The following is a 13587-nucleotide window of genomic DNA, read 5'->3' as shown; positions in this document are numbered from 1 at the left end:
GCAGAGCTGCATTTTAAGAGGGTTGGATGGGGGAAACTGCTCGGAGGGGTGGGCGAGAGGCAGTCGTGTGCCTGAACGGGGGCATCTCCCTCCCATGGAAGTTTGCATCTGTCTGGGTGGGCACGTTCTCATGCGCTCAACACTTTTTCCCAGTTCCCTCAACTGTCACCCTAGCAGGGTCCAGCCCCACAAAACTGATCATTCATTGTCAGACACCTTTATTGCTATTTATTCATTAACACATAACTTCCTACTACCCCATTCCCTCCTCACAGGCTTCTTTCTTTTCTGTGTAAGTCCTCTCTCTTGCTAACTCTTCTCCAACCACGCATTCATTCACTCCTCCCCACTATCTTTCTCTTAGTTTCACACCACATGAATATCAATGAATTCCCAGATGTGCATTTCTTGCCAGACATCGCCCACGGCCCAGTAACTGCATTCATCTGTTGTTCTTACCCACCATATCCAAGGGTTTCCCCGGCACAACATACAGCCCTTCCCCGTAGCGCTCCAAACAAAATGTTTAAGCAGTTCTCCACCACTGCTTCATCAATGCAAATAACTGACTAGTTCCAAAGAGAAATGCTATGATTAGAAACATGAACCAAATAATAAGCTTTTGTTTTGTGTTTTGTGTAATGATCTGTATATACAAAAAATGAGCACATTTGTGGTTAGATAAAATGATCAATAGTACGGTCCAGGCCAATTTGGGGCACAAAGTATACTTTTAAAGATTACATAAATTCTCTTTAAACTTGCCTATTTTATAACCACACACACACAAAAATGTTTTTAAAAATAATATTATGGTTGTACAATCCCGTACTGAAGAGGATGTGCCACAAAAAAGAGCTGTCTATGCCACTTGATTTACATCCCCTTTGTTCTATGTTGCATGCTCACATGCTAATGGGTAAACAGGATCCTGCCTTATCAGGTGCGTGAGACAGCATCTGCTGTCCAGAAAGATCAGGAGGATGAGAATCCCGTTTCACCTGTTGAAGAAGCTTTTGGTGAAAATCCTGGCTTAAGACTCGCACTTTTTTAGATGAGACTGGATGGCAGCCACAGGGCTGGGACCCAGTTAATTCCCAGGGAGAAAAATAGTGGAGGTACAACAGGGTTGTTGGAGAGAAAGGATAATCTTCTGAGGATTAAGATGATGAAAGCTGTCCTAAAGAGCTGGAGACTATCCCTGCTTCTGCCACACAATTCTTCTGTGATGCCAGGCAAGATGCTTAAAACTTTTTATAGATGAGCAGCAACTCAGTACGGCTCCTTCTGAGGCCTTGTTTGCAGAACTTCTGCAACCGAAATCCATGGGAGCTCTGCTTTGAGAAATGAGGTCTCAGCTGCCTTTTAACTGTTCTGTCCAGAATATACCAACCTTCTATCTCATAAACACACGATTTTTTCTAATACTATGAAGCACACATATTATTGTGGTAAGAACCATGAAAACGCCTCCTGAGCCTGTCTTCGGGTCTTCTGAAGAAATCTGTGATACCAAAGAGTGAGACTAGAGGATTGAAAACTCTAGAGAGGGACACAACCGGAGTGATTCAGGTGCCCCCAAAAATAGACATCTAGTACCACTTTCACATTTTTGATGCACTAAACTGAAAGACTGGTGGGTATCACTTAGAGTCCATGTGAAATCTGTGCCCTTTTGGTGCCGGAGGCCAAAGAGGACATCCTAGGACAACCAAGCCAGCCACTGCCTGGACACAGGCAACCATGTCTTCTTTCCCACACTCTTTTACTCAGCTTGTCAGCAGAATCCTAGTTTCGTCCCCTGCTTCTGGCCTTTCCCTTTCTTGCCCAGACTGGCTCCCACATTTCCCTACCTCAGTCTGACTCTCTTCCCCCAGCTTCTCCTCCAATCTCAGTATTTCAGCCTCCTCAGCTCCCTTGGCCCATTTTTTCTGCAGAGCACCTCATTTCTCCTCTCCTGGCTCCTTCCCAGGTCTGTATCTCTTCCTCCTGCCATACCAATTCCAGGTTTCATCTTCCTTGTGTGCACATTCACAGGCCCACTATCCCTCAACCTCCCATTTGGCCCAGACCCCTTCCCCACTACCTTTCTTTTTGATCTCTCAGAAGTTCTTGCCCAACCCTCACTGCGACCTCCATCCCTAAATTGTTTGTCTCGTGCCACTTCAGGCCTCCTCCTGCCTTCTAGGTCTGGCTCGCATTGTCTTCACCTCCATACTCGATGGCCCCTTAGAGGGCCCCCCTCAGAGGACAGGGAAGACAGGTACCCTGCGCTGAGCCCTGGGGCCCAGCTAGCCTCAGCCCAGAGAAAACAGGACCGAGCACTGAAGGGAAAGATCATCACTCCTCCTGCCGCTCGAGGCTGGAACAAGTTCAGTTACTCTCTGAAGGCAGCATATGAGCAGTCTGGTCACGTGCAGCAACTGCAGTAGGAGCACGATGAGGCAGCGGAGCATACGCGGGCACCTCCGTCAGCGTTGGACAAAGCACACTCGGTGGGAACCGAATCTCCAGGAATTTTAGCTGTAGTTTGCACGCTTGGACCCACGTCCCTAAGAAAGTGAGGCAAGCATGAGTATTTGGGGTCCACACTGCCCACGCTGCCTGTATCTGAGCAAGCCCATGCCATGTGTGCCACGCCATTGCCCTCCAACAGGGGAGCGCTCCTGCGTGCAGGGCAGTAACAGCATGACTGCACTGAGGCGGCTCCCCTTGTGCTCCCACCCTTCAGCAACAGTTTTCAAAGCTCTGACTCTGTCCCCGACGTGAGCGTGGGGGCCTGAAAACCTGTTAGCGGGTGCTGCCTCTTCCTAGCCCCTCTGCAGCAAACTTGGGAAGGGCTGGCGTGCTTGCTCCGTTGGGCTGCGCCTGTTTTTTGGCAGTCACGGGGCAGAAATCAAACTTTGTCTGAAACGGATGAAAAATTTTTAACGAATGCCAGGACTAATTTCCACAAGTCTCCCTCCTCCTGGCTGCTGATGAGCACCAATATTTAATTGAGTGCGGCCCTCTGCCGGCACCGAGCGGCAGCCTGCCGTGGCTGGCGGCTGGCGCGGCTGCTTGCTCTCCCGAACCTCCCTCTGCTCTGGCTGCGAGCGCGTCCCAGGAGAGGACAACCCTCAGAGCGTTGTATATATGTGCCATCAATTACTGCTATTAACTCAGGCTCAACGCATAGGTTGGGGACTGCAAACGCGAGTGTCACTGGCATAGGAATGATTATTACCAGATGCTAATTGCTCATTAATATATGCTAATCACTGCTGCATGCCAACATGCTAAACGCACTGAGTGCCAGGCCACAGTCACTTGACTGGAGTGCAGCTGCTCTTCTCCACCGGCGCCACCTCACCCACCCACGCTGAGAGCCGCCACCGTGGCCCCATGGCTGCTCTGTGTTCACAGCGGTGGTCTTCCCCATGGCTGCCATCCCGCCTCCTGAGGTGAGGAGCAGCCCCTGATGATTTCTGCGTTCCCCAGGCCCAAGACTTTGACCGAGCAGAGCTTTGCTTCAGGCGGGAGACAAGCGTCTCCGGGCTCCACCTGTGCCAGGGCAGGAGGCCGCTGCTCCCACCACCACAGGGGATTCAGCAGTTGCAGCCCCCGGCTGAAGACGGACTGGTGTTTTGTGAGGGAACGTAAAAACCACACACGCAGGTTTTAAACTTTAAAATCCATTGCCTGAACATGTCTCCCAGGACGCACAGCACGGGCAGCGCCGGGAGCAGCTCAACCAGGCAGCCGTTGCCCCGGCCGGGAGAGCCACCCCGGGAGCCCGCCGGCGGAGGGGGCTGAGGGGAGGCCCCGGCTGCAGCGCCCACGGGGCTCGCCCTTCCCGCCCTCCGCCCGCCCGGCGAAAGGGCGCCAGCGGCCCCCTCGCCCCCTCCCTCGCCGCCGCCTCTCCTCAGCCGTGCCCCCTCCCGGCCCCCCGCCGGCGGGCAGTGGTTGCGCAGGGTGGTGGGGCGCCTCCGGCCCCGCGGCGGGCGCTCTGGCGGTTGGCGCCCGTCGCGGCGAGGAGCCGCGGGCGGCGGCGGCGGCGGCGGGAGGGCGGGCTGCGGGGCGGGCGGTGCGCGGCGGCCGGCAGCGCTGCGCCCCGATAGGCGGCGGCGGGCCGTGTTGGTGCTGCCGCCGCTGCCGCCGCCGCCGCTGCTGCTGGCGCGGAGCCGCGGAAGCCCGGCGGAGGGGCTCGCCGGCTCTCGCGCGCAGCGGCGCCGGCGGAGCGCGTCGCGTCGAGCGGAGCGAGCAGGGAGGAGGAGGAGGAGGAGAGGAGGAGGAGGAGGAGGAGGAGGAAGGGGAGGGGGGATCTTCTCGGCGAGGATGCCCGGAGCGGCTGCAGGGACGGCGGCGACAGGAGCAGGCTCGTCAGGAGCGGCAGCAGCGGGGATGCTCCCGGCTCAGGAGGCGGCCAAGATCTACCACACCAACTACGTGCGGAACTCGCGGGCCATCGGCGTGCTCTGGGCCATCTTCACCATCTGCTTTGCCATCGTCAACGTGGTGTGCTTCATCCAGCCCTACTGGATCGGGGACGGCGTGGACACCCCGCAGGCGGGCTACTTCGGGCTCTTCCACTACTGCATCGGCAACGGCTTCAGCCGGGAACTCACCTGCCGGGGCAGCTTCACGGACTTCTCCAGCCTGCCCTCGGGAGCCTTCAAAGCTGCTTCCTTCTTCATCGGGCTCTCGATGATGCTCATCATCGCCTGCATCGTCTGCTTCATCCTCTTCTTCTTCTGCAACACAGCCACCGTCTACAAGATCTGTGCCTGGATGCAGCTGACCTCGGGTGAGTGGGGGCAGCGGCCCCGGCCCTCGGGGGGGGGGGCTCCGTGCCGCCCTGCCCGGCCCTGCCCAGCCCGGCCCCGCGGGGGGCACAGGCGGCTCTGGAGAAACTTGCGGCGCCGGCGGCCGCCCGGGCCGGGAAGGGGTAGGGGGAGCGGCGGGGGGGGGGCGGGCGGTGCGGGCCCGGGGTGCCCCGCCGGGGCAGGCGGGGGAGGTGATGCTCGGGGAGCGCCGGGACGCGTCAGCAGCGTTGCAGAGCGGTGCCGGTGCCTGCCCCGGGCCGCCCGCGTGGGTACCGGGCGTGGGCCGAGGCCAGGCTCAGCCCTCAGCCCCTCGCACCCCCCCGAGGAGCAGCGGTGCCGGGACAAATTGTCCGGTTTCGGCCTGTGAACCGACCGTGAGCATCAAACAGCCCCAAGGAGGGCTGGCGGGCAGCGGCAGCCCCAGGCTGTCCTCCAGTGCTTGGTCTGTCGCTAAAGGTCGGGAGAAAATGGCAGTGGGGGCCGTGGGGACGCTTCGAGCAGGCGACGGTGGGCGAAGGCAACTACCAGCCTGTTGAAGATTAGTTCTGAGCCCAGGTTTCCACCTGGTCAAGGCAGAGCCCACTTCGGTCCAGCAGAAGGTCTTTTGCTGGCCAACTGGAAGGGCAGCTGAGGTCATTGGATGTTACGTGCATGAGTTTTGGTTGGGGTCTGTTCCCCTTGTTCACCAGGTTTATTTTCCTCTGTATGTTAGGAGTGTAAAGAAAAAAAATTCATTTCAGTTGCTCGTTTTGACTCAGAAGGTCTCCTGACTTCATTTGACTTCCCCCATCACATCCAGTGTCTCCCTGGGGAAAGCGCGTGATAAGAAAGAGGGAGAACACCAGGACATCCCTTTTTGCATTTCCAACACAGCTTTCCCTCTGCGTTAGTAGAGAACTGGTGATTTGTGTGCAGCTGGGAGGCAGAGGAGAAGGAAAGAATGGTCTGTAGAGTTGAGAGTAATAAAATCAGTTTTAGCGAGATAGAAAAGATCAATTCCTCAATAATTTGGAAAAAAAAAGTCTAAAATCAAAGCATACCTTCTACTTGTCCTCCTGATAAAACCCTGAAATTGAGAGGTTTTGGCTTTGCAGGAATAGGCTGTTAGGGAAACAGATAAAAATGTCTGCAAAATGGGCTCACAATCACTTTTTCAGTCCCCTTAATTGACCTACATTCATTTCAGTTTCCGAGCAATAATTCTTCTGAGTTGTTTGCTGAGCAGCTTCAGCATTATTCAATTTGCCACCTAGTCCATGAGGCTTAGTGGAATTTTCTGGTTTGTATGAAACAGCTTTAACCATTTCTCTCTGTGATCCTGTTTTTATGTGTGTTATATATATTTTTATGCTGTTTCCATCATTTAAGTTTCTGCATGATTTCTTTCTTTATCACTTGGGGATTGATCTGCAGTCATTTGAGGTTGGTAGATTTTTCCCATATTCCAGTGAGACTAGGTTTGGGTTCATTATCTCTGCATTGGGAATCCTCTTTGATGCTGGTGGCTACTTTGTCTGTTCAGTAACACGCATTCTGATATGGTCTTATTAATTGTACACAGTCATGTCACTTGGCTCCAGGCAGAGCAAACTGTTTAATCTTTGCACCACTGATGTCTCCTCTGCTCCATTAAGGACTTTTGCTTTCAGCTGCCTCCTCTCCTTATGGCTTCGCTGGTAAAAGGTGGCATGAATATTCACTGGTTTGGTGCATTCTCAGTCTGTTTTGTTTATGTCCAGTATGCAGTAGGACAGCACAATTTCCAAATCCCTTACACGTTCCAACATCAGAGATAATGGTGTTTTATTTATATGGTTCCACTGCTTCATGCCAACAGAAGCTAGTGCAAGGTAGATAAAAATGAATCTGATTCCTTTACTGCATTTCTGCACAGGTGAATAATAATGTTTAGAAACCACTGCATGCAGCTGATCTACAGGAGCCCAACCAGTCTATACCATGCTGCATGTGTGCAGGTGTGACACTGAAGATATGTTTTCAGGCAAAATAAGACAGAATTTTTGTCGTCTCCAAATCTGGTAGATGTGCTGTTGGCATTAAAAGTCAACAAAAGGAGTTTTACGTCAGCAGCAGAATCACTTTTGAAGACTGCTTACCTCCACAATTAAAATAATAGAGGAGTACATGTATAGCCAAGTGGTTATTGGCCATCTTTCCCAGTTTGTACGTGGATGCCCTGGCAGAACTGGAACAATGTTGGGTGTTGAAGGAGCCTGACTTTGTTGTTTGTGGAATGTTGTACTTTAATTCAGCATTTACCTGACTGTTCATTTCTGTATTACCTCAAAAAAGTTTCCTGAAAGGGAGAGAAAACTACCAGAAAATCCATATTGGTTTGGGTTGCATCCTTTGAAGAAGAAAGCAATGGTGGTGGGACAGAAGGAAAACTTAGAATAAAATGTGCAGGGCAAGAGAGTTATAATGAGTTCTGATAGGTTTTCTATGAGCTGTATGAACTACTTCTGTTATTATTTTACCGTTCTGAGAGTATAAGTAATCGGCAATAATAAGCTTAAGATGCTTATCTCACAAATAACAATATAGTAATGTCATCTACATATGCATATAGTTCTGCGTAGTACAGGAACAAAATTGAACCTGAACTAAAATAAACAAGTATGTGAGTATAGCTTTGATTTTGCTTGCTATTATGTACCTTAGTAGTGTTAGCATTCAGTTAGATCATACAATAATACTTAAAATCGATGTAATTTAAATCTCCTTAGAAGCAGTTTTTTGACGTGGGATCATGCTTGATTTAGGATTGCAAATAAAAGCTTAGGAACTAATTTCTTTAAAAGAAAGATTTTGATCACATTCTGTCCCACATGAGTCATTATAAATTGTCAGCATGATATAGCTCTTGTTTTGAAGAGGTGTTTTTTAAATAAGGAAAAGATAAACAGTGTCTTGGACACATGCATTTTCAATCCTTGTTGCTGTCTAATCATGTCTATGACATGATAAAGCAGAAAAATCCTAGGAAAAAAGCTATTTCCTTTGTGTATGTGAGGACAACATACATTAGACTCCCTTATGATTTTGCCATGGCTTAGACTGCTTTATTGTGTGCATAATGCTGTCAGGGTATACTTGATATCTTAAGAGCCAGTGTTGGCAGCCTCGTTCTCCATCCCCTAGCCTCCCCTTCTGCAATTTCAAAATTACATGTACAAACACTTGCACGTACACTTACCTAATTTGAGCAGCTGCATGAACACAAACACTTAGTGAAAGCGTTAGATATGAGGTATTATTGCTCTTTACTACCCCGCATCTAAAGTTTGCAAGAAGCCTCACAAATAAAGATATTTCTTGAAATTTATTCCTTTGTAAGTTAAATAAATTAAACGCTTCAGTTCTGTCATTCTGATGTTTTTCATTATTAAGCATTTGTCATTACTTTTTTTCTTTACTAGGATGTTGCAAGTTACAGGAAAGAGAAAAGTAGAGAAAGCAAAAGAAAGGCATAGAAGTGTGCCATGGACAAGTAGGATGAAACCAATATATATGTTTTTCAGGGGATGCCTAAGCCCATGCCCACAATAAGGGGACAGTCGAACAAAACAACATAAAACCTCTGTACTTTGTCAAACCATAGGCCCATCTAGTCCAGTGATCTCCGACAGTGGTCAGTAACATGAGCCCACAGAAGCATCAGAGCAGCAAAAGCTCATTTTGCCCTAGGTACACTCTGTCCTCCAGCATTTGTGTTCAGGGATTTCCTGAGATAAGTCTTGGCATTTAAAAGCTCTTGCTGGAATTTCTTTTTTATGACTTCGGTCACTTTTTGAACCTGTGTAAACTTTTAGCGTTTACAGTGCCCCAGAGCAAGGAGTTCCACAGCTTAATACGTGTTGTGTGAAGATTCAGTAGGGTTTTATATATTTTAAACCTTGTACCTGCCCATTTCATTTGATCCCCCCAGCTCATGTATTGGAAGAGGCTGTGAACAGGGGACTCCCAGACACCTTCCCTGTGCAGGTCCTGATTACACCTTTGCTGTATCCCCTCAGTTACCTGTTTTTGAGACCTGATGAATCTTTGGCTTCTTAGTCATTCCTTAGTCGTTAGGTTGTACCATGCCTGGGATCATCCCTGCTGCCCTGCCCACAGCCGTTTACCAGTCTACTGTATCCTTTCAGAGGCGGTGAGACCAGAACTCCATGCAATATTCAAGACAGACAAACCAGCCATTTATACAGTGGCATAATAATATCATCTCTTTCATTCTTTGTTCCTTTCCTAGTAATTTCTAATACTCACTTTTTCACTGTTAGTGAACAGTGGGCTGATGTTTTCACAGAACTACCTATTATAACCCCAAGATCTCAGTCCTGAAGCAGTAATAGTCATCTTGGAGCACATCATTTTGTGTAGTTAGGTTTTTTCCCCTCAAAGAAACGACTTCATATTTGTTTATCTGCATTGACTTTAATTTGCCTTTTTATTGCCTAGTCACTCAGTATTGTAAAGTCTTTCTTCATAGTCAACCCTTATCTTAGCTACCCTGAATGAATATCAGCAGCAAACTTTGTCACCTCACCATTTACCCTGTTTTCCAGCTCATTTATAAATAAGTGAGCAGCTCCCAAGTTCCAGCACAGATCCCTGCAGGACTCCAGCATTGACCTCTCTCCGCTTGGAAAATTGACAGTATTCTCCTACCCTCTGTTTCTAATTATTTATCCTTGCAAGGACATTTATTTTTATCCTCTGGGAGTTTAGTTTTTTTAAGACTTATGAATGACAGATTTATCAGTTGTCTTTTGGAAATCCAGGTGGACTTTGTTAACGAAAATTTCCACGGTACACATTATTTTTTACTTCTTTGGAGAACTCTAGTGGTTTTGAGAAAAGTGACTTAAAATAGGTGTGTTTGTCCTACCTTACTCACTTCCTTTCATCACACAAATATGCCATGTTTGTGCACATGCCAACATACTCTGTTGTCTTTCATAGTTCTTTCTGATTTACGTGGTGCAGATATCAGTCCTTCTGTGGTTCCGCAGGTTTTCTCTGGACCTGTTTTAAACCAGTTTTTAAAACTGGTTTCATATTACTCAATTGCCAGTTCTTTGGAGCCAAAGCAGCCATAAGAGAGAGGTTATTACATGCCACAGTTAAAAGTTTGTTTAAAACAGGGACTTGTTTCAGAATGAAAAGGTGAAATTCTTCATTGCAGCTGTGTTGTTGTTTGCCTTTATACTTGAAATCAGTCTGCAGGACCAGGTGACTTTTATATAAGAGTCTTAAAAGGCTTGACCTTGATGCTCTCGGAGCCTTTGTTGCTGCTGTTTGTCAGATCTTGGTATAGGGGTAAATTCCAGAAGGCTAGAAAAAAAACAGTCTTGTGCCGGTGTTTGAGCAGGGTGTCTAGTGGAGTCAGACAAGGATCTTGTTTGTAGCCTCAGTATCCTTAACAATTCGTTGGGAGAGTAATATACATTTATGGCTGCTGAACTTTGCAGGTGGCACAAAAATTATTTGTTTAATAAATTATAGTTATTTGTTTAATAAATTGTAGTAAGGATAGCTAATTCCATAGACTGATTTGGATGTCATAATAACCTGGGCTTGGGCCAACAGCCTGTATTTTAATACACCGAATGCAGTGTAAGACTTCAGGGGATCAAATTGTAGGAGGCGTCCTACTGATGGGAGAATTATGGAAATTATGTGTTATGGAAAATAGTTATTTAGAAGAGAGGTTAGAGGCTGTGGTAGATGGGCATCTGCATGTGAGCTCTTACTGCAGTGCTGCACTTAAGAAGTCCAATGTGGTCCCTAAATGTGTACGCAAAAAATAGGACTGCCGTTGCCTGCGGTGGTTCCCGTGCCCGCTCTGTCCAGGTCAAACATCTGTCAAGACTCCTTTCAAGTATAAAGTAGAAAAGATTTCAGGACTGATTTAAATAAATGAAAGAAAAGCTAAAAGGATGAATTTTCTTGCTATTCAAAAGAAGATTAAAAATTGACAGATTATGGTGTATGAGGACCTACAGGGGGAGATTTCAAGTCGTGCAGTGCTCCTTAACTTGACAAATGCTATGCTTGGAAGCTGAAGTTACACAAATTTGCATTAGCCATGAGGTATATACATTTGTAACCTGTTAAGTTTCATTTGTTAATTATCTTTACAGTGGTTTCTTCTTCACTTAAAGTCTTTACGTAAGATTGGGTGCCTCTTTCTAAGGGGCATGGCCTAACTCACCAGAAGCAAAGGACCTTTTAACCAACACTGCCGCCAGGTTTTTTTCCCACCATGTACGCCAGTTGTAAAGCGAGAGGCACACGGGGAGGCCAAAGGGAGAGGAAGGCAAGTCCAGGAACATCAAGCAGGTTTTTGAACTGAGGTTCAGCATTGATACTGACTTTAATAAGAGCATTAACACCCCCCACCCCACCTGCAGGATGAGGCAACTGAGGTTATTTAGTGGTCTGTGAGCAGTAGTAGGTGTTGGACCTTCAGGGAGAAAATGCTGAAAAAATCAGGGATACTGAGGGCTCTGACCATGGTAAAATGAGGATTGCCTCCGCGTCTTGGGGAAATGGGGTGCTGGAGCTGTGCAGGCAGGCAGGGAGCAGGGAAAGAGCTGAGTGCTCTGCTTGCCAACAAATAGACTGTCTCATCAAGCCTGTAAGGACATCTCCTAATTCAAGTGGGCCTGGTGCATGTGCTTCTTTTTCCCAGAGGAGAAATCATGCTGCCAATATGATATTCTGTCTCTTCAGCTCCAGAGGGAAGTTTCCAGTTGGGCTTAATAGAGATCCCCGGGGCCTCCCTCATCCTTGGGCTGCAAGTGCCCCATGGTAGCCTCCGCTCTGCTGCTGTCACGCTGGCTGCGATGAGTATTGCCATACCAGCTTGGGAAGTGCTCATGTCCTAATGTGAGTCAGGTTAGCTGGGTGGGTTGGAAAGATGAAGAACTGAAGGTTTTGCTGGGAAGTTGTGGGTAAAATGAGTGATGGGGCTGTGCCGCTTTTTTGGTTTCATTACTTTGTTTGAAGTAAACATTTTCATGTATTTCATGCTTTGGCTATAAAAATGAAGGTAAAAGGTGTATCCTGTGAACGGTGGAAATGAGGGAGGAATGGTGTGCCACAGTGTCCCCTTTCCAAGTCATTTCTTTCCCCAAATACCTTGTGCCCACAGTATCAGAAGTTCTCTCCTGCATCCCGTCATCCCTTGCCTTCGGTAGCTAAACACTCCGACTCCTCACAGGCTCTTCATCTGTGTAGTTGACAAGGACACAGCACGTGTTATAGCTGGCAGAAAGCTATTTGTGTGTTGATTTCATGTCCTCAAGTTGCCACCTAGATTTGTTGAAGGATAAACTATCCCTGTCTTTCCACTGGTGGGAATTTGGGATCCTTTCTGCTCTGCCCGGGAACCAGCTTTTTCACAAAACTCGCAGAAGTTTAGTATCTTGAAGGCTTGTAGCATCAGTCAAATTTGGTTGAAATTGGTCATCAGGATCAAAATCACGCAGCCACATGAGTCTCGATCCCAGAGGGAACCTGGCTAAAATGCATCATGTAAGAAGTGTGTATCATTTATTTGTATGAGTGATTTGAGATTTTGATAGCAAAACTTGTTTTTGAAGGATGAAGGTGTTTTGGGAATGGAGAAGAGATATTTTCTTTTGTTTTAGAGTGTAATAAAAATTTCAGCATCTTATAACTCTCCCAATTGCCTTTTATGAACATCCTGGGGGCTGTGGTCCACTGTTTGAAAAACACTAAGATAACAGAATAGTAAGATATAAAAGGAAATGCATGAAGTTGTCCAGGCAATTTGAGGACGAATTCCATTTCACTGAAAAAAACAGATGTATGGGAGGGAAGAAAGGGAGGGAGAAAGAAACTGGGAGAGAATTTGAAAGAGGAGGTATCACCTATTGAAATGTGGGGAGCTGAGAACATGAATACCATGGGGGAAGAGAAATGGGAGTGGGGTTTTGGAAAGCAGCTGGTGTTGGCACAGCTCTACTTTCTTGCACCTGAAGGGGCTTCACTAGCATAGGATACGACTGCTGCTGAGTTCTTTCAAAAATTCCTTCTAAAAGTTTAATGAAGAAAATTGCTATATGGGAAAATGAAGCTAGGAAGAGGAGAAACATATGGATATTATCAGCAGTAGAAGGCATGGAATAAAAGGAGGCTAGATTTCAAACACTAAAGTTATTTTACCTTTTGAGAAGTGAACCTTTTTAGCACTGTGGTATAAACAGCATTAGCTTTGATCTTGCAAACATAAAGACAGAAAACATATCAGGACAGAAAATCTGTGGTGTGATCAGGCAGTGTGGACTCCATATTTGAAAAATAACAAGATCCAGCTGTGAGGAATGGCAGGGTCACAGTAGTGAGGCATCAGAAAGGAAAAAATAAAAACATTTTTGCTCAGAAATGGTGAAATGAAAAAAAGACATGAACAAGCCTAGAGCCTGAAAAGTCTGCAGAATTCGATAACATCGGTTGCTATCAGCATTGTTAAAAATGCAGTGGCAGCATGACAGAGTGAATAGCTAGAATATGCATTACTGTGTGGAACAGTGTGCAAATCCCAATTACTGAGAGAATTATGGCTAGAATCCTTAAGAAGGGGAATATAATAGACTTCAAGATCTATCTATTCTAAGAAAGATATTATCCATCTTCACGTTGGCATTCAGAGATGCGGAAGACTTGAAACAAGCTGGCCTTAGAATGAGAAGGTCATACGTAGCAGGGGAAAAGGTTCCTTTATTTTCTCCTT

The 13587-nt window shown here is 47.3% G+C and overlaps 1 protein-coding gene across 1 annotated transcript in view; it reads left to right on the top strand.

The window, feature by feature from the left end:
• Positions 1-4317: 4317 nt before the first annotated feature.
• The window catches only part of LHFPL3 (LHFPL tetraspan subfamily member 3), a 179577-nt gene continuing 170307 nt past the window's right edge, over positions 4318-13587 (top strand). The window contains exon 1 of the mRNA XM_050905627.1: positions 4318-4786. Within this exon, the coding sequence (XP_050761584.1) occupies positions 4318-4786 (469 nt within the window). The remainder of the gene's footprint in view (positions 4787-13587) is intronic.

Source organism: Gymnogyps californianus, chromosome 1 (genome assembly GCF_018139145.2).
Source record: "Gymnogyps californianus isolate 813 chromosome 1, ASM1813914v2, whole genome shotgun sequence".
NCBI classification, from domain to species: domain Eukaryota; kingdom Metazoa; phylum Chordata; class Aves; order Accipitriformes; family Cathartidae; genus Gymnogyps; species Gymnogyps californianus.
The sequence above is the reverse complement of the archived record's forward strand: the minus strand, read 5'-3'. Positions and strand labels throughout refer to the sequence as shown.